The sequence below is a fragment of the Antechinus flavipes genome, chromosome 3 (genome assembly GCF_016432865.1).
Source record: "Antechinus flavipes isolate AdamAnt ecotype Samford, QLD, Australia chromosome 3, AdamAnt_v2, whole genome shotgun sequence".
NCBI lineage: Eukaryota > Metazoa > Chordata > Mammalia > Dasyuromorphia > Dasyuridae > Antechinus > Antechinus flavipes.
Genome location: NC_067400.1, coordinates 406,608,704 through 406,632,795, shown reverse-complemented (window position 1 = coordinate 406,632,795; position 24,092 = coordinate 406,608,704). Strand labels below are relative to the sequence as shown.

At 35.9% G+C, this 24,092-nt stretch overlaps 1 protein-coding gene across 8 annotated transcripts in view; it reads right to left on the bottom strand.

Annotated features, from left to right (window-relative positions):
- PDE1A (phosphodiesterase 1A) overlaps positions 1-24,092 on the bottom strand; it is a 476,490-nt gene that overhangs the window by 9,297 nt on the left and 443,101 nt on the right. For 4 of the 8 annotated variants that reach the window (XM_051986082.1, XM_051986085.1, XM_051986086.1 and 1 more), the window contains 5 exons: positions 20,866-21,036; positions 18,102-18,359; positions 13,787-13,954; positions 8,579-8,833; positions 4,423-4,888 (listed from right to left, as the gene is read on the bottom strand). The exons of 1 other annotated variant lie outside the window; for it this stretch is intronic. In XM_051986082.1, coding sequence (XP_051842042.1) covers positions 4,512-4,888; positions 8,579-8,833; positions 13,787-13,954; positions 18,102-18,359; positions 20,866-21,036 — 1,229 coding nt within the window. In that variant the 3' untranslated portion in view covers positions 4,423-4,511. Of the gene's footprint in view, positions 1-4,422; positions 4,889-8,578; positions 8,834-13,786; positions 13,955-18,101; positions 18,360-20,865; positions 21,037-24,092 lie in introns of those variants that run through there. 3 more of the 8 variants (XM_051986084.1, XM_051986089.1, XM_051986088.1) reach the window with 3 other exon arrangements.

Below are 24,092 nucleotides of genomic sequence, written 5' to 3'. Positions count from 1 at the left end.
AATAGGCTGCCTCAAAAGGTAGAATGTTCTTTCTAACTCATAGAAGCTAAATATGACCTTAGGGTTTGGTCATCTACTCCAATTTGTCCTTGAACAGTAATACATTCTAATCCAGCTGACAAATCATTACCTGTCTTCTTGAAAAACTTGAAAAACTGAAGGGCAATAATGTACTTCCCATGGCAGCTCTTTCCACTTTTGGAGAGCTCTACTTGCTAGCAAGTGTTTTCATAAAGCAAGTATAAAATTGTGTCTTTATAACATTTTTCTTCTTTATCCTAATACTATGCTCTTTGGCTAAGTGGAACCAATTGAATTGTACTTCTGAATGGCAATCCTGCAAATAACTGAACATAATTATGATGTTCACCAAAAGCTTCAATTATTTTTTTTTAAGCTTCAGTTCTTAAGGCTATACAACCTCAGTTTTTTCAACTATCGATTCGTATGGCATGATCCCAAACCCTTATCCATTATGGCTGTTCTTTAAATTCCAGTTTTTTCCCATTCTATTATGGGATGTTCAAGATGGAACATGTTACAGATATGCCATCCCAGGGCAAAGTACAATTAAGACTGTCCCTTCCTGAGTCTTATATACTACATAACACTACAAATGTTTAAAGTCATATATGCTTTTCTGCTTATGTTAATGAGCATAACAATAAACACAGCACTTGAAGTTAACTAAAAAATCCAGGTGTTTTTCAGATGAAATTTTGGTCAGACATCTCTACCTCATTTTATAATTATGGAGTTGATTTTTGAAAACAAGATAAAACATTGTTATTACATCTATCTCAACATTTTATCTTATTTTATCTAGCCCAGCAATTAAGACTCTTGTGAGATATTCTATATTTTGACTCTGTAATCCAATGAATTTGCTGTCTCTTTCACTTTGTCATATAAAATTGATAAATAAGCTATCTATGCATTTGTCTAAGTCATTTGTAAAAAAAAGTACAGAAGAAGAAACCAAATCAAGATCAATGCTTAAGGGTCATCAGGATCTTAGCTTCCTAAAATGACTTGCTGTTAAGGGCTTTAGGACTCATAATACTATCAATTTATAATCTACTTATTGTCTATTGTGTATCTTCAAGTTGTCCACAGGTGGCCTGAAGTCAGGAAGAACTGAGTTCAAATCTGGTCTCAGATACTTAATACTTCCTGGGCTGTGTGACCTTGGGCAAGTCACTTAACCACAATTGCCTCAGCAAAAAAAATTAAAAAATAGTAAGAATGATGTTCAGTGTTTGCTAAGATCTAGGTAAATAAGGTCCACCCCATTCCCCATTCCACCATAGTATCCTGCCAAATGAAAATTAAGTCTAGCCTGCTCTTGAGGAATACATACTGGCTCTCTGTGATCACTAATTCCTATTCTAGAAGACCATAATTTGTCATTTATCAATATATCCTGGAATTTTACCAAGAACTAAATTTTAACTTCTTGATCTATGCTTTTCAGTATAGCTCCTTTTTGCTTATTGACTAAGAGCAATCTTTTACAGGTTTGAAGGTGCCACAGGACCTCCTTCCCCATTCCAGCAGAATTGCACAAATTATTCCCAGCTGTCTCCACATTAAATTTCTAAGAGTTGACAGTCTTATGCTTTCAGTGGAATTACTAAAAAAACTTATCCACTATACAAAGACTGGTATGTAAATCTTTTTGTTAGCTAATTTTAAAGAAACTTTTCCACACTTATTTGACCAGAGATTATGACAACCTCCTCTAAACATTCTCCTCTACTGGTTAAACATTGCGTTTTTTTAACTGATTTTAGATCTGTGCTCCCTTTCTCACCTTCTCCTAAATTTTGCATTTTCCTCAAAGTCAGTCCAGCTATGGATAATGATCTTTGATCTTAGTTTTTATTTCTATTTTAGAGATTTATAAAAAAACACTTTCCTCAAATCCTCCCTTTATAGGAGATTCTATAAATATAATAGTCTCTATTTTATAGAGGTGTATAGAGGTGTAGAAAGTGAGTCAGCATGGTGTAGGACATGAGATTTTTAAATCAGGAAGATTGGGATTGTATTGCTTTTATGACAGCTATTAAGACTTTGGGTGTTCTAGGTGATTATAAATTACAAAGAAGGTAATGACCTGCATCATTTTTTCTCTTGGTCATTTCGTTTAAATATATAGTTTAAAGGGAGAACTGAGTGATTTTCCAGGAGTTAGGATTTGGACTTAAATTCAGTACTTTCTCCTTAAACTAGATGTAGAATTATGATTAATCAGAATGCTTAAAGAATAAAATGCTGTTATCAACTGAACTTTCTAGTTCTTTCATGATGAAACTGAATATTTGTTCCCATGTTTAAAAAATCTTTGTATTGATGTACTGATTCATGGAAACCATATTGAACATAGAATTTTAATTATATGTTAAGATCTTGTATGCTCTGGTGTTTATCATTATCAAAAGTATTCCAGTCCTATTTCTATAGATAATAAACATATGACATTAGTTTTGTAAGCTCATAGATTTAGAACTGGAAGGTACTTTATAGATGACCTTTATCTAACTTTCTTATTTGGAAGTGGCCATTGGTGAAATGATTGCCCATGGTCATACACGAAGCTAATAGTATAGTTGGGATCTGAACTCAAGTCCTTTCCATGTATACTAACCCCAGGGATTCTGTTTGAAAAGAAATCTCTGATGTCAGCCAGCTTATTTTATTGTTTTTCTTTTCAAAGTCAAGAAAGTAATATAAAGTTTTATTGTATAATGATCAGTTTTATCTGATCGTGACCCCATTTAGAATTTTCTTGGCAGGGATACTATAGTAGTTTGCCATTTCTTTCTCCATGTCATTATAAAGATAAGGAAACTGAGGCACACAGGGCCAAATGACTTGACCAGGGTCACACAGCTTTTAAGTATCTGAAGTTGAATTTGAACTTCTTTCTGATGCCCAACCTTGTGTTCTATCACTGCATCACCTAGCTGCCTGAATTTAAAATCTAAAAATAATTAGTATACAATATACAGAGAATTATGGCAAATCTTAGATTGTGATATTTTTTTCCTCTTCTGACCCGATTCAACTAAGTGAGAATAAAGTTAACTTTGCCAATTTTCCCATAATTTATTCAGTTGAAAAAAACATATGCAATCACCACAAAATAGCAACTTTACCATAGATTGTTTACTAAATTGCCTTTTCCTTCCAGGTTAAAATTAAAATCTGCTTTCTATAACATGTTGGGCTAGGCCATTTTATTAATTCACTTACAATTTCCAAGCTTTGATCACATTTACTAAAAAATCTTTGAAGAGACTACCTTATTTGTTCATAAATCTTAGGACTTGGTCTTTTTGCTACTACCAGGTAGGGATGGGAGAAAGGATAGAATCTTAAAATTTTAAGTTGGCTTGACTATCTAAAATGACAGGGAAGAAGATGAAGAAAAAAATGAAGAAATGAGAAGGGCAGGGATGCCAGCCAAGAAGTTAAGCAAGGCTCTGGGCATCATCAGAAATTAATAAGGTTTTCATTGGATACTATGGGATGGAAAAATAGGAGGATACTTTTGATTACTCAAGGACCTCTGGATGCAATCTCCTCCTCTTCTGCCTTAATAGTACAAAGTTTATGAATACCAGGAGGCATCAGTACTGATATTTAACTTTAAAAGAACAGTAAGGAACATTTTCAGGAAAAGAAATTTTGTAATAAAATCCATATGATGTATAGTAAATAGTAAAAGGTGGGGGGATGCTACTAAAAATAAAAGAAAAATGCCTCCTATCAATGCAGATTGACAACTCATTGTAATTTGTAGTTTTATATATATATAAAATATATAATATATATTTATTACTTATAAACATATTTACTTATATTTATATTTTTATTATATATAACATATATTATATATAACATATATTTTATATATATATATATATATATGACACTAGACAGTTAAATGACTTGTCCATGGATCATATTACTAGTAGGTATCAGAAACATGAGAGCCACTCAGGCCTTCCTGGATTCCATACTGATCCTTTATCTACCAAACCATACTGCCATTCTCTAAAGGGTATCATTTCCTGAGTTAAATTTATCTGGGAAAATCTGGCAGAAATAGAACATAGATATGTATTCTTCATAATCTGAGGAGTCATCTCTAACTTATTCACTTACATTTGATTATTTTTTGAGGGAATTTTATCATTTGAACATAATTGCAAATCAAACTCAATGAAATATACATAAAATAAGAGCTCACTCAACTATTGGAGACAATTCCCTTACATCTTACTGTAGCATCTAGAAATGATGTGACAAAGGAATTCTGATTTGTATAGGCTATTAACAGAGTAATATGCCTCAAAGGGGCAGAACTTATTTAACATTGTCAGTATCTCACATAATACTAATATCAAAAGAAAATTTTACTTGAGTTTAATGGTTTTTTATTTGATGAAATTTTAATTTTGTGCAGGTTTCTGTTTCTTTTCTATTTGCTTTCTGTTTTCCTTTTAATTGCCTAGATTGTATAAACCCATTGCCAAAAGATATGAGAGAGCCATGAATAGAGATCCTCGCTTAGACAGTCGGTTACTCAGAAATAAGGATCCTTTTGAGATGTTAGAATTCAGTGGCATCCCAGGCTGCGTTTTTTTCCTTGCCCGAATGACTTTTTTTTTGTCTACAACAGACTTAGTGCTTGACTTCCGAATGGACTCTCTACTGGAAGGCCTAGAAGAAATTTGTTTAAGGGTGGATCCAGTTGATGCTCTTGAGAAAGACTTCTTATTAATTTCCTGAGAATTTTCACCAGCTGTTCTGGCCCCACGTGACAGGACCTTTACGTCTGGGTCAACAAATATTTGCCCTTGATGAATGCTCATAATTTCTGTGAAAAGGGAACAAAACATGAAATTTAAAAATATACTGGAATATGAGATTTATGTCCTATATTTCTTGCTTTTGAGGGGAGAGGAGGGAAGCTAAAGCAAAAAACATGGCTAAATTTTTTTCACAATATTTTATTTTTTCCAATTATATGGAAAGATAATTTTCAACATTCATTTTTGTAAGAATGTGAGTTTCTAATTTTTCCCTTCCTCCCTTACATCCCACTCCTCAAGACCTTGTTTTGAAATATATAAATATAGAGAGAGTGAGGCAATGACGGTTAAGTGACTTGTCCAGGATCACAAAGCTAACAAGTGTTAAAAATCTGAGACTGCATTTGAACTCAGGTCCTGACTTCCGGGTCAGTGCTCTATCCACTGTGACATCTAGCTGCCCCAATTTGCTTTGCTTACTGATAAGGTACAAAGTCATGCAATTTTATTTCTTCCTTTGTGACTAATTCCTGGAAGATAAGTAACATATCCAGAAAACCCAGAAAAACAAAGGAACTAAGCATTTATTACAAACATGTAAGTATGTGACTCAAAACTTTCACTAAAATTCTACTTCATTGCTTCATCATGGTATAGAGGATTTTGTTAGGAACTTCCTTTTCTTCCTCTTTCTCATCTTGTACAACTTAAGATATCTTTCCCCACTATTTCTTCCTTTATTCCTATCACATAAAAATTTGGTTTTTCTCCTTGTCCAGGCAAATCCTTCTAATTTCATCCTAGAGCCCACCATCTGTCACTCAATACACATTTAATAAGAACTTTCTTTGTGTCAGGAACTGTGTCAAGTTCTGGGGATACAAAGAATATGATAAAAGCAATCCTTCCTTTCTAGGAGTTCATAGTCATAGGGGCTGGAGGAGGGGACACGACTACAAAGTACTACAGAAGGTAGGTGCTAGATTTAAGGAAGAACAGGAAAGGATTCCTATAGAAGGTGGAATTTTAGCTGGAACTAGAGGAAAGTTAAGGGAGCCAGCAGGCAGAAGGGAGACATGGTGGCCTAGTGGCCAGCCAGAAAAATGCCTGCAGTTTGGAGATAAATTGTCTTGCTCCAGTAACAGTAAGGAAACCAAGGGTGTGTTGTGAAATGAAGTGAATTCTGTGAGAAGACTTAAAAGGTGCAAAAGAACCAGGAAGAATAAAGCGCTTTGAACGCCAAAGATAAGATTTTATATTTGCTCCTGGAGGTAATAGGGAGCCACTTCACTCACAAGGTGTTCAGAAAAAAGGATACAAGGACATTTTCAATTTCTCTCTTAAGAACTCTGCAGGCCTTCCTAACAGATTGGCTATGGGGGGAGGAGGGGGGGGAGAGGGGTAGTGAGTGAGAAGCTGAACACTACAACTTGCTTGCAAGAATGGGTGACTGGAGGGATGGTAATACCTTAAAAGGAACAGGGAAGTTGTGAATAGGGGTCAGTGTGATGAGAGAGAGAGATTTCAGGTTTGGACATTATGCTTCTTGCTTTCTATAATAAATTGTCCCTTCTGTCCTATCCTTTTCTGTTTTCCCCTTATACACTAATTTGATTGATGCTCTCATCAATTCTCAGGGATTCACTGATCATCTCTTTGCAGATGCCTAGACAGCTAGGTGGTACATTAGATGAAATGCTGAGCCTGGAGTTAGGAATATATGTATTTAAGTCTAGCCTCAGACATTTATATGGGTGACTCTGGATGAGTCATTTAACTTCTGACTGCTTCAGTTTCTTCATTTGTAAAAGCAGGATAATAACAGAACTGTCTCCTGGGATTGTTTTGCACATCAAATTAAATAATATCCATAAAGCACTTTTCAGACTTTAAAGTAACCATCAAATAAGTGCTATTATAGTTATTACATTTACAGATAATTCTCAGACCTACTCAGTTTTAACCTTTTCTGACATCAGTCTCACATCACTGACATCCTATTCACCTCAAAATAGATATCCTACAAAGATCTCAAACTCCACAAACCTAAAACAGAATTCCTTATCTTTATCCTCAAATTAGTCTCTTTTCTGAAATCTTTGTTACTGTCCAGGGGATCACATCTTCCCAATCACTTTGACTCACAACCTCAATGTTACCCTTGATTTATCCTGGTAAGTTGCAAAGTCCTATTTTCATGACATCTTTTATATATGCCCTCTTCTTTCTACTCACATAGCCCATTCTGGTACAAATGATTATAACCTCATGCCTTTATAAACTCATGCCTTGCCCACTGCAATAGTCTTATCTCCCTTTTCTCTAGGCCATCCTCCAAACAGCTGCAAAAGTAATACTCCTAAAGTATAGTTCTGACTTTACCACCTCTGTAATTAATAAACTCTAGTAGTATTCCTTACCTTCAAGCAACTAAAATGAAAATTCCATTTAACCTTAAACCCTTCCTACTTTTGCACTCCTTCCTTACTTTGTTCCCTTCCCTTTATTCTACAGTCTAGTACCCTTGACCTTTTTGCTAATACTCATATATATTACATCTTCTGACTGTGTAGTTTCATTACTTATCTTTTCTTGCTAAAATCTTCTTCTTCATCATTTTTGCCTCCTAGCTTCTTTCAGGTCTCAGCTTAAATTCTACCTCACATATCTAAAAGGATGTTGAATTCTATAGTGATCTCATATAGTCTCTGTGTGTATATATATAAATTATATGTGAATATATGGACTATAATAAATTCTATAGATAATTTAACAACATATTTCATATAGTGTAATACATAAATATCTATCACATGTATTATATATTTATATGCATTCTAACTTTTATATAATCTCTATACTGAAGGGACTGGAAGATAAAGATCATAGTATATGGTCCATGGTTGCAGAGGAAAACTGCTTATATGTTGTTAGAAATATGATTCTTAACTTGGAATGTGTGGACTTGCTTTTAAAACATCTCTTGATAGGTGTACTTTTAGAAGCCCATATATCTCCTTTTATGTATTAATTTTTTTCCATAGTAGCCACCAGACTGTCAAAGGAGTCTGTGACATAAGAAATAAAGAGTTATGAATTCTTATTCTAAAATGTCAATTTTCTATACTTTCCTTAATATCCAGAAAAGAAAAACATAAAAATAATAATGAATAATAAACCAACAACTAAAAGCCCTCCACAATCTCCACAATCATTTAAGTAATTTTATCATCTCGTACTTGTAACTTGATGAAAACCTAATGAATGCTACTTCCTAAATATAAAGCAGACTTCCCAGTGAAATGTCTTCAATCTGCCCAAAACTATTTGAATGCCATTTGTTTTACTGTAGTGGGAGTGGGGATTGAATGATCTATAATCTCCACTAGTAGCTGGTTATTTGATTAAATAACAAAGTAATCTCAGCTATACATCAAAGTGTAGTCAAAAGACAAAGGAAACTCACCTTCACTCCTAAAGTTATAGAGAATCATTGAATTTTTTAAAGTAGATCTTTAAGGAAGGAAGCAAAAGTTGTCTTCTAAAGAGAAACTATATCTGTACATGGTTCCTATGTGTTCTGATCAGATTGTTAGTAGGGACAATGTTTTTTGCCTTTCTTTTTATTCCTAACAATTAGAATAGAGCCTGGAATATAAAAAGGATTAATAAATGTTTGGGCTCTAAGGTTTATTTGTTTTTGCAGAGCTAATTGTTGATTTACATTAAAACTATTCTTAAAATCTAAAAATTACCCTTATATTTTGAAGTGTCCATATTTTTAGTTTCTCCTGGCTGAGCAGAATCTAAGGAAGCTGACTTATAAAAAAAACATCTCATGTCAGCTCCCTTACACTGAAACAAAGATGAAATAGATGTGTTTGACTGAGCAGTGATTCTTCTCATATTGCTAAACTTGGAGGCCAAATTTGTACTCTTCCTTGCAGTTTGATCTTGTCTTCTTACAAATGATTTTTTCCGAAGTTCCTTTTCATTCTTTAATACATCTTCTGAAAAGAAATGAAATGTATAAGTGCCATTTGAATAAAGTTGTATTTGTAAGTATTGGCTAATATTGATAGTTTTGTAGAAGGTACTTTAGTCAAAGAAAGAACTCTTCTGTGGCAGGGGTCTTTTTAACCTTTTTTGTGCCGTGGATCTCTTAGGCAGTCTGGGGAAGGCCTGAATCCTTTTTTAGAATAATAGCATTCAATACATAAATAATATACAAAGGAATACAAAGGAAAACAATCTTATTGAAAAAAAAATGTAATTCTTTTCCTATCCCAGTTCATTAAAAACCTGAAATTTACCCATAGAAATCAAAGACCTTTAATTCTATATTTTCATGTTGATATTTTCACATAAAATAACAACACTAAAAAGTTGGTTATGTCAAAATAATGAATTTTATGTGTCTATTTATGAAATTACAATTATCTTCATAACACGACAACATGAAACAAATATATTTTCCTCTTTAGCTTCCACAAATCCCCCCTTCCTTTTCAGAGAGAAAAAGTAGGGAGAAAAAGACTTGTTATCTTTAAAGTTTTACTGGTAATTCTGAAATGATATGGTTATAACATAAGCTAATTCCAATGTAGCACAGATAAGACTTTATTTCCCCACCTTGCCTCTTCTGAACCCACAGCACTCTTTGATCTTCTAAGAACGCATGTTGCTTTAGTGCTCCCAACTCCAAACTATGGTTAAATTTATCATCCCCTCCCCAATTTCTTCCTCTCATGCCTTCTTTCACCATCCCATCTCCTTTTCCTTTGCTGTCTGCTTATCTCTACTATATTGTTTGCCTCCATACCCACTTAACTAATTGAAATTCATTGCTGTCCACATGATGCTTCCAGTTGTTGACTATCGGGATGAGTCCCCAAGGAACCAGACATGCTTATTTCCATTTCATAATTTCATAAGATGATTGTCAATGCAGCACAAGAGTAAATACTACATTTCCAAGCCAGGAGAGATAGGGAGATCCAATATTAAATAAACAAATGAACTGACGAATGAATGGACAAATGAATGAATGCACAAATAACAGAATGAATAAATGAATGATTAAAAAATAAAGATCTTTTAAAAAAGAAAGTATAAGATTGAATTAATAGCCTTTAGGGTCCTTTCAAAGTCTTAGTCCTATGATCTAAAATATTATTAAATTTTTAAAAAGGTTTTTGGCAAAACCAATCAGCACAGTATGTACAATATCTGACCCTTTTAGTGGCTTTATTAAGAAAGGAGAAAGTCTGAGATGGTATGTAAAGATGAAGGGACTTTCAGGATTCTGTAGTATTTTTTGCCATAACAATACTAATGTAAATATAATTTTACAGATCAGGTAAGCAAGACTCTTAAGTTAGTGGCTTCTGTAATACTGCATAGCTAATGAGTATCAGAGCTGAATCACAAACACAAGCTTCTGATCCTTAAGCCTTGCTCACTCCTCTACATATATATATATATATATATATATATATATATATATATATATATATATATATATATATATATATATATTCTCACAATGCCTTCCCATCTGTGTCATCCCCTGTACCTCACTTGTACCTCACTACTATGTGAAGCTTCTTCTAATGATCAAGGAGACTAAACTCCATTGATGAACAGGCAGGTTTCCTGCCTTTCTTTATTCACAGGTAATTTGCCCAGAATCACAAATCTAATAAGTGTCTGAGAGTACATTTGAACTCAGGTCTTCCTGATTCCAGGCCCAGTGTTTTATCCACTGAACCATGTTGCTCCTTCCAAAGTCATAGACTGGATTTCAAATCTGTCCTCACCAACTGTGAAGGCCTGGGGAATTCACTTACGCCTCTGTCTGCACCTGTGAAATTGGGATAATAATAACACCTTTCTCCCTGGGTTGTGAGGATCACATGGTTATGTGTTGAGATCTATTGATACTGGGGGGGGGTGGACTGCAGACAAAGGGTATAAAAGCCTTGTGGCTGTGGAAATTCTGCTAATCTACAAACTGGACTGGCTTTTCCATCACTCCTATGGATGGCAGTCTCTTGAGAAGCTGAGATATGAGAAGCCTTTGCTATCTCCTGGATTTACAAGCACTAATTAGAGTCTTGCATTAAAAGAAAGTGCCTTAGTGTTTAGTCCTTAGTGTTAGATAACCTCTGCCTATTTCCTAAGGCCAGTATAAGCATATATTATGACAGGATAAGTTTGAAAGTTAGCACAAGGATTACCTGACCCTCTGAAGTTTCAGGATGCCCTTGGAGTCATGAATATGACAGAATTCTGGCATATACTATTTGACATAAACCAGAGACTTAAGGTATAGATTCCCATGTGTCCCATTCCCTAGAACAAAGAAACCCCTGAGTAATTGATGCATGAGCGGTATATATTCTGTCTTATGTAACCCTCTGATATATAAGTGCTTCATATTGATCAATAAAGTGGACTCCTACCTTCACCTTTCCTCCTGACCCTCAGTTCTTCTCTATGACAGAATTCCAGCTGGCACCAGAAAGTAACTCAGCAAATGGTACCCAAACATGGACTTAGAATCAAGGACAGCAGCTCCCCTGACTTGGAACAATGTGAGTTTGGTCAGACATTCTCTGGTATCCTTGAACAAGGGCAGCAGAATTTGGTGAGGCCGGATTCAGTCATTTTAGATTTTAGCCATATAATGTGGCAGAACTTAACTATAAAGCCTCCCTTTTGAAGGAAGTATGAAAAGTGCTTAGTAAAACTTATAAAAGGGATTGATAGTTAGACTCAAATCACAGAATTTTTAGATATCATAGAATGCATTTCTCCTTGGCTATCTAAAGAGAGAACTTCATACCAAGAAAAATAGAAAGTGGTAGGAAAATATCATCACACCCATACCAGGTTCTATTCTATCCCATTCATTTTCTATGTATAATGTAATTAAAATGACTCTTAGGGATCCAATATATTACTAAGAAAAGAAAAATGTCAGTGTGGGCTGTCAGGTTACAGAGGAGAGTAAAAATTAATCAAGAGCTATCCAGCTCTGGGAAAAAGGGATTTCTCTACTTAGTCTTTTACATCTTTCCATGGCACCTTTATTGTATCTACTTTTACAAATTCAAACAGAACACTTTCCTCCTCCTCCTCCTCTCCCTTTTAAGAATATGGAATCAGAAAAGGGAATGGGGAATAAAGCAGAAGAAAACAGAAAAAAAGCAAGCAGGGGAAACTTTTCAGTTCTCCAGCTTAGAGGAAGCACTTTTAAAAGCAAAAGAGAGGGGAGAATCAACTCTTGGAATTTCTCTAGCTACTTTTCCCATGATTGAGGAGTCAGATCAAAATGGCTTATCAGGTCAGATGAGGCAATGACATACTCCTTTTGATCTTAGCATAATAAAAGATTTTTTAAAAATCACGTTCTCAATATGGAGCTACATCACCATATATTAGATAGTCCCAGGGGTCCTCAAACTACAGCCCACGGGCCAGAAGCAGCAGCTGAGGACATTTATCCCCCTCACCCAGGGCTATGAAGTTTCTTTATTTAAAGGACCACAAAACAAAGTTTTTGTTTTTATTATAGTTCTGACCTCCAACAGTCTGCTGGCCTCCTATATTAAAAGTTTGAGGACCCCTGAGATATTAACTTCTAATGACTGGAAGGGCATAGCTAAAAACATGTTTAGAGTCAGGAAAATTCTTGTTATGGCTATCTGAATTTAGTAAGTGATGAAGAGCCCAGGAACAAAGAAATAGGATGTCGGATGCTCAAATACAAGCTACATTTGAACAATTAAGTGGAACAGGAATTTATGTTGATACTTTGCAGCAAATTCAGTATCCAATAGGCGCTTGTGAACAAATTGCAGCTGCTGCTATTAGAGCATGGAGCAGCATGCCTGATCTTCAGAATTTACAGGAATCATTGGGATTCCTGGCACATAAGGTTAGAGATAACACAATAGGATTGGACCATCTGTTAGCTGCTGAAGTGGTATGTGGTTGTGAATTCATCTTCTTGTTTATAAATAAACAAGTCACAACAGGTGATTACAAATGTTCATCATCTCCATGATACACATCACAATGGATGGAAGACACTAGATTACAGTTGTTTCCCTCACTATCATTATGGGATAAGTAGAAATTGTTTATTTTTTCTGCTTACTTTTTATACTTATATTGTTAATGCTTGCCTGTATGATTCCTACCATCTTAAAAGTCATACTATGGCACTTTCTGGACCTTGGCACTGAAATATACTTAGTCCAGTTGCAAGAAAGGGGGAGATGTTGAGATCTGTGGATAGTGGGAGAACTGCAGACAAAGGATATAAAAAACCTTGTGGCTGTGGAAATTCTGCTAATCTACAAACTGGACTGGCTTTTCCATCATTCCTATAGATGGCAGTCTTTTGAGAAGTCGAGACATAAGAAGCCTTTGCTATCTCCTGGATTTACAAGCACCAATTAAAGCCGTGCAATAAAAGAAAGTGCTTTAGTGTTTAGTTCTTAATGTCAGATGACTTTTGCCTATTTCCTAAGGCCAGTATAAGCTTATATTATGACAGGATAAGTTTGAAAGTTAGCACAAGTTTCAGGATGTCCTTGGGAGTCATAAAAATGGCAGAATTCTGTCATAGATTATTTGACATAAACCAGAGACTTAAGGTATAGATCCCCACGTGTCTCATCCCCTAGAACAAAGAAATCCCTAAGTAATTGATGCATGAATGGTATATACTCTGATTTATGTAACCCTATGGTATATAAGTGCTTGGTATTAATCAATAAAGTGGACTCCTACCTTCCCCTTTCCTCCTGAGTCCCTACTTCCCTCAATTCTTGCCTATGATAATAACAATCATAACAAATCATAACAAAATTATGATTGTAAAGTGCCGAGTACCGCACTAGGCACATAACAATAACTATGTATATGTTAGCTATTCAAAGTAGAATCACTACCCGAAGGTTTAGGAGAAATTTGTTTAAGGGTGGATCCAGAAGATGATGGTCTTGACAAAGGCTGGGCATTAATTTCCTGAGAATTTTCACCAGCTGTTCCTGCCTCGCATGACAGGATCTTTAAGTCTGGATCAACACATATTTGCCCTTGATGAATGCTGAAAATTTCTGTGAAGAGGGAACAAAATGTGGAATTTAAATATATGCTGGAATATTAAGATTTATGTCATATTTTTCTTGCTTTGAATTTTTTGGGGGGAGGGTGCTAAAGCAAACCATGTTTATTTTTTTTTGATAATATTTTTCCAATTATATGGAAAGATAGTTTTCAACATTCACTTTTGTAAGAATTCAAGTTTCTAATTTTTTCTCCCTTTCATTCTTACTTTCTCCTTCCCCAAGATCTTGCTTTGATATATATATCTGGCAAGGCAGTTGGGTTTTAGGTGAATTGTCCAAGATCACACAATGTGCAAGTGTTAAATATCTGAGACTGGATTAAAACTCAAGTCCTGATTTCTGGGCCAGTGCTCCACTGACTGTGTCATCTAGCTGCCCCAACTTGTTTTGCTTATTGATAAGGGTACAAAGTCACATGTAATTTTATTTCTTCCTTTGTGACTAATTTCTAGATGATAAATAATGTAGCCAGAAAAACAAAAGAACTAAGCAGTTATATACAAAAGTGGATGTATGTGAACCAAAACTTTCACTAAAATTCTACTTCATTGCTTCATCATGGCATGGAGGACATTTGTCAAGAACTTCCTTTGCTTCCTATTCCTCATCTCATACAACTCAGATACCTTTCCCTACTATTTCTTCCTTTATTCCTATCTCATAAAGAAATAGTTTTCCTCCTTGTCCAGGCAAATCCTTCTTCCTTCATTCTGGAGCCCATGATCTGTCACTCAATATATACATTTACTAAGAACTTGCTTTGTGTCAGGTACTGTGTTAACTTTTGGGGATACATATGGGCTGGGGGGGAGGGAAGACAACATACAAAGTACTACAGAAGGTAAATACTAAATTTAAGGAAGAACAGAAAAGGATTCCTATAGAAGGTGGAATTTTAGCTGGAACTAGAGGAAAGTTAAGGGAGCCAGCAGGCAGAGGGGAGGTATGGAGGCATGGAAATGCCTATAGTTTGGAGATAAATTGTCTTGTTCCAGTAACAGCAAGGAAACCAGGCCATGTGTGAAGTGAATTCTGTGAGAACACTTGAAAGGTACAAATGAACCAGGAATGATAAAGAGCTTTAAAGGCCAAATAAAAGATTTTATATTTGCTCCTGGAGATAATAGGGAGCCACTCACTCACAAGGTGTTCAGAAAAAGGGATACAAGGACACTTTCAATTTCTCTCTTAAGAACTTTAGAATTGACTGTATGACATGGGAGAGACACTGGCACAGGACTGCCCAGAATGGAGTGCCTTCCTCAGAGAAGGTGCTGTGCTCTAGGAGCAGAGCAGAACTAAATTAGCTCAGAAGAAACTCGAGATACTCCAAGTTAGAGAGACCACCCCAAATGCTCATAGAGGCTCTTTGGGCATGCCCTGCTGTAGAGCATTCCGAGCTCTTCCTAGTCTGGTCAGCCACAGTTGGACACACTGGAACCTGACTCTAACACAATCATGTCAGGTTGCTGCTCTTCCAGAAGAAGGACCACCAGCACCATTCAGTAAGGGGTGACATGGTCAGACCTGCCTTGGAGGAAGATCACTTTGACCACAGAATAGAGGAGGGAGTAGAGCAGGGAGCAATTTGTGGCAGGACACCCCACAAGAGAGCTAGTGCAATGTTCTAGGTGTGAGGGGACAAGGGTCTACAGGAGCTGTGGCTTTGTCACAGGAAAGAAGGCACCTGATCTGAAAAATGTTTCAAAGGTTAGCTCTGCAGGCCTTCCTCACAGATTGGCTATGGAGGGGAGGAGGACGGGGAGAGGGTAGGGAGATTAAGAGAGTGAGAAGCTGAACATCACAACTTGGTTCCAAGAATGGGTGACTGGAGGGATGGTGGTTCCTTCAAAAGAAACAGGGAAGTTGTGAACAGGAGCTCAGTGTGATGAGAGTTCAGGTTTAGACACTATGCTTCCTGTTTTCTATAATAAATTGTCCCTTTTGTCCTATCTTCTTCTGTTTTCTGCCTATACACTATCTTGATTGATGGTCTCATCAATATTCAGGGATTCATTGATCATCTCTATGTAGATGCCTAGATAGCTAGGTGGTACAGTAGATGAAATGCTGAGCCTGAAGTTAGGAATATGTGTATTTAAGTCTAGCCTCAGACATTTATATGGGTGACTCTAGATGAGCCATTTAAACTCTGGCTACCTCAGTTTCTTCATTTGTAAAAGCAGGATAAGAACAGAACTGTCTCCTGGGATTGTTTTGCAAATCAAATTAAATAATATTCATAAAGCACTTTTCAGACCTTAAACCAACCATCCAAATGTGCTATTATAATTATTACATTTACAGATAATTCTCAGATCTATCCAGCTTTAACCTCTTTTCTGACATCAGTCTCACATCACTGACATCCTAATATTCACCTCAAATGAGATGTCCTACAAAAACTCAAACTCCACAAATTTAAAACAAAATTCCTTACCTTTATCCTCAAATTGGTCTCTTTTCTGAAATTCTTTGTTACTGCCCAGGGGGTCACATCTTCCCAGTCACTTTGGCTCATAACCTCAATGTCAGCCTTGGCTTCCTATCCTGATAGGTTGCAAAATCCTATCTTCATTATATCTTTTATATATGCCCTTTTCTTGCTACTCACCCAGTATACCCTGGTGCAAAAGCTTATAACCTCATGCCTTGCCTACTCCAATAGCCTTGTGATTAGCTTTCCTGTCTAATCTTTCTTTACTTTAGACCATCCTTTAAAAAGCTGCAAAAGTGATCTTCCTAAATCATAGGTCAGACTGTACCATTCCAATACTCAAAAATCCCATTTGACTTTTAAACCTTCACAAACAATTTCTTCCTACCTTTGCAATATTCCTGTACTTTGTTCCTCTTAGTATATTCTATAATCCAGCATTACTGACCTTCTTACTGATTCTCATATATGATATTACATCTTCTGAATCTGTGCAGTTTCACTAGCTGTCTTTTCCTCCTAAAATTCTCTTTTTCCTCTTCTCTACCCCTTGGCTTCTTACCTTAAAATCTACTGCTCATGTGTAAAAGGAACTTGAATTATATGGTGATCCTAGGTATTTTCTGTATTAGTGTGACTAAATGATAATTGAATTTATAGACTATACATATTCTATTGTTTATTTCATACAGTATATTTCACATAATATAACACATAAATATCGGTTATATATATTATGTATTCATATGTATTCTAATTTTTATATAGAGTCTCTATGCTGGAAGGACTAGAAGATAAAGGTAATATTATATGATTGATGATTACCAGAGAGAAAACTGCTTGTATTTTTTTAGAAAAAGGATTTTAAATTTGGAATGTGTGCACTTGCTTTTTAAAAAAATCTCTTTATAGCTAATTTGATATAATTGGTTTATTTTATAAACCTATATATTTTATGTAATAATTTTTTGAAAGGTTCATAATATCCATTGGATTGTCAAAGGAATCTGTGGCAAGAAATAAAAAATTAAGAATCCTTATTCTAAAATGTCAACTTTCTATCCTTTCCTTCATCTCCAGTAAAACAAAAAGAACAGAATAAAAATAAAACCCAGTCAATCAGAAAATCTCCCACAATCTTTAAGTAATGCATTCTAATACCTCATAGCTGTAATTTGATGAAAAATCTAACCAACCTTACTTCTAAATGTAAAGCAGATTTTCCATTGAAATATCTTCAATCTGCCAAAAATTATTTGAATGCCATTTGTTTTACTGTAGTGGAGGTGGGAATTGAATTATCTACATTCACTAGTAGCCAGTGATCTGATTAAATGGAAAGTAATCTCAGTTACACATCAAAGTATATTCAAGAACAGGAAATTTGCCTTCACTCCTAAAGTTATATAAAGTCATTGAATTTTTAAAAGTAGATGTTTAGGGGAAGGAAGCTTTATTTCTAGACATGCAAAAGTTGTCTTCTGAAGAGCTCTGTACATAGTTTCTCTGTTGTCTTTTTTCTTACAGTATGAGTAAGGACCATGTTTTTTGCCTTTCTTTTTATTCCTAGCACTTAAGAGTAGTGCCTGGTATATAATAAGGCTCAATAAGTGTTTTGAGGTCTCAGGATTGTTAGTTTGTTTTTACTGAAGAAATAGTTGATTTACAATAAAACTAGTCTTAAAGTCTAAAAATTACCCTTAGTCTGTAAAGTATCCATATTTTTAGATTCTTCTGGCTGAGCAGAATCTAAGGAAGCCGACCTATAAATAAAACATTTAATGTCATCTTCTCTAGGCACAGACACAGAAGAAAAAGTTATGTCTGGAGCACTGATTCCTCCTCTCATATTGCTACACTTGGAAGTCAAATTTGTTTTCTTCCCTGTATTTTGATCTTGTCTTCTTAAAAATGGTTTTCTTTTCTGACGTCTCTTTTCATGCTTTAATACATCTTCTGAAAAAAAAATGACATGCATATGTGATATATGTGTCATGTTTTATTTGTACTTATTGGCTAATATTGATAGCTTTGTTGAAAGTACTTTTGTTAAAGAAAGAAATCTCTGGCAGAGGCCTTTAACTTTTTTGGTGCCTTGGATCTCTTAGTCTGGGGAAGGCCTTGAATACCTACTCAGAATAATGGCATTCAACACATAAATAACATCAAAAGAATACAAAGGAAATCAATTATACCATCCCAGTGCATAAAACCTCTGAAATCTACTCATGGATCTCACTTTAAAAATCTCAATTTTGTATTTAATATTAGTATTTTTACATAAAATAATAAGCTTACCAATTTGGTTTTATCAAAATAATGAATTTTATATGTCTATTTAGATTTTACAATGATGATCATAACAAGACAACAGGAAAAGAACAAAGATATTTTCCTCTTAAGTCTTTTTCTCTCTTCTGGAAGTCTATAATAGCTAAGAGTATGGATCCTCTAGAAATCCTTTACAAATCTTCAAGCAATGGCAATTTATTTTAATGGCTTTTCTTGTGATATATATGATTAGGTGTCATATCCATCATAAGAATAATTTTAAATAAATTAATTAATCCATAAAAGTTTTCATCTTTGATACTGAGGAGGCTGAATTCGTGAATTGCTTCCATTTGGGAATTCTGAGCTGTGGTATATTAAGAAACTGAGTATGCACCTGAAGTCTGGCAATAATACAGTGAACTCCTGGGGGGAGGTTACCATCAGTTTCTTTAAGATGGCCTGACTGGTCCAAGTCAGAGCAACAGGTCAAAGCTTCAGGGCTGATCAGGAGTAGTGTTGGGTCTATGTGTTAAAATTTTTCTGGCCCTACAATACTCCCCACCCCCACTTCTCTTCATTATAGTAAGTAATTTTATAAGTTACATATAAACTGTCCTCAAAATTAAAAAAGCATAATTTATAATATCATATATTAACTAAAATTCACCTCCTGGCAATCTTTGTTAAATCAATGGAAGCCATTCAGGCACTACTATCAGGGTTTTTTATCCTATGATTTACAGTAAGGATTAGCCAATAACCAAATGGTACAGAGTTTTGAGATGATGTGGCCTGTCTGTCTTTAAAGTTTTACAGAGAACTCTATGATGATATGGCTACATTATGAGCTAACTCCAATGTGGCAAAGATAAGAGTCAGTTTCCCTATCTTACCTCCTCCCACTCCTCCATCTTCTATCTTTTAAGGAAGCACATGTTCTAGTGCTCCTAACTCTACTCCCCAGTTTCTTCCTCTCACTGCCTTCCTTCACCATCCCATCTCCTGTTCCTATGCTGTCTGTTTTTTACCTCTACTATATTGTTTGCTCCCATACTCTCTATGGCTGATTAAAATGTTATTGTTGCCCATATCATGCTTCCAGTTGTGCTCTATTGTGATGAGTCCCTAAGGAGCCAGATATATCTGCCTCCATTTCCTATTGACTATCAATGCAGCACATGAGTAAATGCTACACTTCCAATACAGGAGAGATAAGGAGATACAATATTAAATAATCACATGAACTAATGAATGGCTGGACCAATAAATGAATGCATAAATAAAAAACTGAATGAACAAATGAATGATTTAAAAAAAAAGATTTTTTTTAAAGTAAAAGATTGAATTTGATAGCCTTTAGGGTACTTTCAAAATCTTAATCCTGTGACCTATGATGCTATTAAATCTTTAAAAAAATTTTTTAGCAAAACCAATCAGCACAGTATGTGCAATATCTGACCCTTTCAGTGGCTTCATTTAGAAAGGAGAGAGTCTGAGATGGTATGCTAAAGAGTAAAGGATTTTCAGGATTCTGTAGTATTTTTTGCTGTAACAATACTAGTGTAAATATTATTTAATAGATCAGGTTAAGTAAGACTCTTAAGAGTTAGTGGCTTCTGTACCATTGCATAGCTAATGAGTATCAGAGCTGGAACACAAACAAGCTTTCTGTTCGCAAAGCCTTGCTCATTTCTCTATATTATATATATATGCCTTCCCATCTGTGTCATCCCCTACAGTTTCATTACTATGTGGAGCTTCTTCTAATGATCAGGGATACTGAACCCCAAGTGATGACTAGACAGGTCTCCGGCCTTTCCTATTTCCCACGTAATTTGTGTACTAACTGGACTTGCCCGGCGCCACACAGCTAGTAAGTGTCTGAGGCTATATTTGAACTTACGTCTTTGTGATTCCAGACTCAGTGTTTTATCCACTGAGCCATGTAGCTTCTTCCAGAGTCACAAATACTGAATTTCAAATCTGGCCTCACCAGTTATATAGACCTGGGGAATTCATTTATACCTCTGTCTGCCTCAGTTTCTATATCTGTGAAATGGGGATAATTATAACACCTTTCTTCCTGGGTTATGAGGATTATATGATTATGATTATAAAGTGCTTAATACAGTACCAGGCACATAATAATAATAACTGTCTAAATGTTAGCTTTCCCAAGTAGACTCACTCCCAGAAGGTCTATGAGAAATTTGTTTAAGGGTAGATCCAGGAGATGATGATCTTGACAAAGGCTGGACATTAATTTCCTGACAATTTTCACCAGTTTTTCCTGCCTCTCTTGGCAGGACCTTTAACTCTGGATCAATGAATATTTGCCCTTGATGAATGCTCAAAATTTCTGTGGAGAGGGAACAAAATATTGAATTTAAATATACGTCGGAATATTAAGCTTATGTCATATCTTTCTTAGATTAATTCTTTTTTTTGGGGGGGGGAATGAGGGAAGCTAAAATAAACCATGGTTATTTTAATTTTTTTTTCACAAAAGTATCTTATTTTTTTCAATTACATGTAGTTCTCAACATTCATTTTTTTAAGAATTTGAGGTTCCTAAATTTTTTTTTCTCCCTACTTGCCTTACCTCCCCCCAAGACCTTGCTTTGGTATACACACACAACACACTATACATACACACACACATACACACACACACACACACACACACACACACACACACACACACACACATATATATATATAATGTGTATATATCTATGCATATATTTATTTAGGCAAGGCTATTGGGTTTAAATGACCTGCCTAGGGTCACACACCTAGCAATTTTTAAATGTCTAGTCTTCAGGGCTAGTCTATCTACTGTGCCATCTAGCTGCCATAGCTTATTTTGATTGCTAATAAGGGTACAAAGTCATGTGAAATTTTTTTCCCCTCTTTTATGCTCAAGGCATGGAAAATAGATAAAAAAAAATTCAGACAACCAGAAAAACAAAGGAATTAAGTTGCTATTACAAACATATGTGTATGTGACCTAAAACTTCACTAAAATTCTTCTTCATTGCCTCACCATGGAATGGAGGACATTTGTCAGGAACTTCTTTTTCCTTCTCTTCCTACAACTAAGATAACTTTCCCCACTATTTCTTCCTTTATTCCTATCTCATAAAGAGTTTTCCTTCTTGTCCAGGCAAATCCTTCTTCCTTCATCCTGGAGCCCATGATCTGTCGCTCAATACACATTTACTAAGAACACAGGAACTGTGTAAGCCAGTTATTACAAAGAATGTTGAGCCATAGATACCATCAGAAATAGCGAAGGGTGCTTCATAGTATTCTATAACTTGAAGGGTTGTGAAATATAGTCCTAGGGTGATAGTGGTTGCTAAGATATGAATTATCTGTTGGCTGTTTCCTTCTATGAGGCTCATGTGATAGACACTCCTGAGGCGAGAAGGATACTGTGGTTTAATAATGGAACTTCTTATGGGTTAAGTGGATGAATTCCCACAGGAGATCAGCAGCCTCCTAATTCTAGGGCCAGAGAAAGACTTGAGTGGTAGAAAGCTCAGAAGAAGCCTACAAAAAAGAAGACTTCTGATGTGATGAAAAGAATTGTGCTGTAATGAAGCCCTTTTTGGACTACAGGAGTATGGTGGCCTTGGAATGTTCCCTCTTGCACAACATCCCGTCATCAATGGAATATTGTTAGAAGTATTGATTTTGGGGATACAAAGAATGGTAAAAGTAATCCTTATTAGGAGTTCATAGTCATACGGGCTGGAGGAAGGGAGATGACAACAAAGTACTACAGAAGGTAGGTGCTAGATTTAAGGAAGAACAGGAAAGGATTCCTATAGAAGGTAGAATTTTAGCTGGAACTAGAAGGTTAAGGGAGCCAGCAGGCAGAGGGGAGGTATGGAGGCATGGAAATGCCTATAGTTTGGAGATAAATTGTCTTGTTCCAGTAACAGCAAGGAAACCAGGCCATGTGTGAAGTGAATTCTGTGAGAACACTTGAAAGGTACAAATGAACCAGGAATGATAAAGAGCTTTAAAGGCCAAATAAAAGATTTTATATTTGCTCCTGGAGGTAATAGGGAGCCACACATTCACAAGGTGTTCAGAAAAAGGGATACAAGTACACTTTCAATTTCTCTCTTAAGAACTTTAGAAGTGACTGTATGACATGGGAGAGACACTGGCACAGGACTGCCCAGAATGGAGTGCCTTCCTCAGAGAAGGTGCTGTGCTCTAGGAGCAGAGCAGAACTAAATTAGCTCAGAAGAAACTCGAGATACTCCAAGTTAGAGAGACCACCCCAAATGCTCATAGAGGCTCTTTGGGCATGCCCTGCTGTAGAGCATTCCGAGCTCTTCCTAGTCTGGTCAGCCACAGTTGGACACACTGGAACCTGACTCTAACACAATCATGTCAGGTTGCTGCTCTTCCAGAAGAAGGACCACCAGCACCATTCAGTAAGGGGTGACATGGTCAGACCTGCCTTGGAAGAAGATCACTTTGACCACAGAATAGAGGAGGGAGTAGAGCAGGGAGCAATTTGTGGCAGGACACCCCACAAGAGAGCTAGTGCAATGTTCTAGGTGTGAGGGGACAAGGGTCTACAGGAGCTGTGGCTTTGTCACAGGAAAGAAGGCACCTGATCTGAAAAATGTTTCAAAGGTTAGCTCTGCAGGCCTTCCTCACAGATTGGCTATGGAGGGGAGGAGGGCGGGGAGAGGGTAGGGAGATTAAGAGAGTGAGAAGCTGAACATCACAACTTGGTTCCAAGAATGGGTGACTGGAGGGATGGTGGTTCCTTCAAAAGAAACAGGGAAGTTGTGAACAGGAGCTCAGTGTGATGAGAGTTCAGGTTTAGACACTGTACTTCCTATTTTCTATAATAAATTGTCCCTTTTGTCCTATCCTCTTCTGTTTTCTGCCTATACACTATCTTGATTGATGGTCTCATCAATATTCAGGGATTCATTGATCATCTCTATGTAGATGCCTAGACAGCTAGGTGGTACAGTAGATGAAATGCTGAGCCTGAAGTTAGGAATATGTGTATTTAAGTCTAGCCTCAGACATTTATATGGGTGACTCTAGATGAGCCATTTAAACTCTGGCTACCTTAGTTTCTTCATTTGTAAAAGCAGGATAAGAACAGAACTGTCTCCTGGGATTGTTTTGCAAATCAAATTAAATAACATTCATAAAGCACTTTTCAGACCTTAAACCAACCATCCAAATAAGTGCTATTATAATTATTACATTTACAGATAATTCTCAGATTTATCCAGCTCTAACCTCTTTTCTGACATCAGTCTCACATCACTGACATCCTAATATTCACCTCAAACGAGATGTCCTACAAAAACTCAAACTCCACAAATTTAAAACAGAATTCCTTACCTTTATCCTCAAATTAGTCCCTTT